General features: G+C 41.0%; 1 protein-coding gene across 1 annotated transcript in view; it reads left to right on the top strand.

Annotated features, from left to right (window-relative positions):
- LOC104410151 (serine/threonine-protein phosphatase 2A regulatory subunit B'' subunit alpha-like) overlaps window positions 1-1144 on the top strand; it is a gene marked incomplete at its 3' end in the record, with an annotated part of 34756 nt that extends 33612 nt beyond the window's left edge. Inside the window, exons 10-11 of the mRNA XM_010020236.1 lie at window positions 325-500; window positions 1026-1144. Coding sequence (XP_010018538.1) covers window positions 325-500; window positions 1026-1144 — 295 coding nt within the window. The remainder of the gene's footprint in view (window positions 1-324; window positions 501-1025) is intronic.
- Between the last annotated feature and the right edge of the window lie 372 nt (window positions 1145-1516).

Below are 1516 nucleotides of genomic sequence, written 5' to 3'. Positions count from 1 at the left end.
TGCTGAACCAGACAGGGACACCCTAACTCACATGAGCCAGTTGAGCTGCAGCACCGTGGACACTTCCTACAGCTACCAGGTGAAACAGGTCATGAGCATGGTTGTGCTCACAAGCCCACCTAGAAGGCTAACAGGAGACACTCTAGAGTGTTGGCCTGTGTCCCCATTCTTCCCAAAGTGTATCTTCATACCTGGTTTTATGTCATCCTTTGGACAGAAGAGGATTAGAGGATAAAGAAAAGAGGAATGTGCATTGCTGCAGTCTCTGCTGTACAGATTTCCTAGTGCAGTGCTGTGCTTTCACTAGCCCTGTCTTTTTCGTAGCATTGAGTACTGGTTTCGGTGCATGGACCTGGATGGGGATGGAGTGCTTTCCATGTACGAACTGGAGTACTTTTATGAGGAGCAGTGTGAGCGGATGGAAGTGATGGGCATAGAACCACTGCCATTTCATGACTTGCTGTGTCAGATGCTTGATCTTGTAAAGCCAGAGAGGGAAGGTAAGTCCTGTTTAATGGGAGTTTCCATCCTCTTTGATCTGTGGTGAATTGAGAAAGTAATGTCACTGTGAAATCCACCTATAAGTGCTAGAATCACAGGGCTGAAATTACTGCACAAGGTCAAAGTCTGAACACTGGCTATTGTCCCATGTTATGCATCAGGAGGTTTGAAATACTGAAACAAGAGACCTTGTGAATTAACTTGCTGGAACTGGAGCTTGTATATTGCAGCTGTGGGATGTGCTGACAGTCTAGATTATGAAACTGGGCCATCCCCATTCACATTCTTTCGTATTTCTCATGAATGTGAAAAACCTCCATATGTATGTGAGATATAAGCCTAATAAATGTACACGCTTATTGAATAATGTTAAAATCCTTTACTGACTTGGGAAGAAATGTAATATTGTAGCATATTAGTGTTACAATTAAAACTTTTATGAGACTGACAAGGAACAAGTCCAGTCTCTCACTAAGTAAGAAAAAACTCAGTAGCACAATAATGTGGGGGATTTTTTCCTGTAGGAAGAGTAACCCTGCGAGACTTGAAGAGGTGCAGAATGGCTCATGTATTCTACAACACTTTCTTCAATTTAGAAAAATATCTGGACAATGAACAGAGGGATCCCTTTGCAGTGCAAAAGGTATAAATCATCTTTATTTCTGAATACAGATTTCTAAAAAATTCCCGTATTTGGAATGCTGCTGGATGTAAGGTAAAATCCAACGTAATATAAGAATACTTCTTCCACAGGTAGGCCTGTCAGACACTGGAACAGGTTGCACAGAGAGGTTGTGCAGCTTCTATTCTTGGACTGGACAAAGCCTTGAACCCCCTGATCTGACCTCATAGCAAATCCTGATTTGAGCAGAGGCTGGGACTAGACACCTTCTGGTTCTCACCCAACACAAGTTATACTACTACATATATATAAAAAGTACATATATGTAGTAGTGTGTATATATATATATATTACTTGTATAGTACTAATACAAGTTATATTACTATATATATA

Source organism: Nestor notabilis, unplaced genomic scaffold, assembly GCF_000696875.1.
Source record: "Nestor notabilis isolate BGI_N333 unplaced genomic scaffold, ASM69687v1 scaffold32928, whole genome shotgun sequence".
Lineage (NCBI taxonomy): Eukaryota > Metazoa > Chordata > Aves > Psittaciformes > Psittacidae > Nestor > Nestor notabilis.
This window is presented reverse-complemented; position numbering and strand designations above follow the sequence as displayed.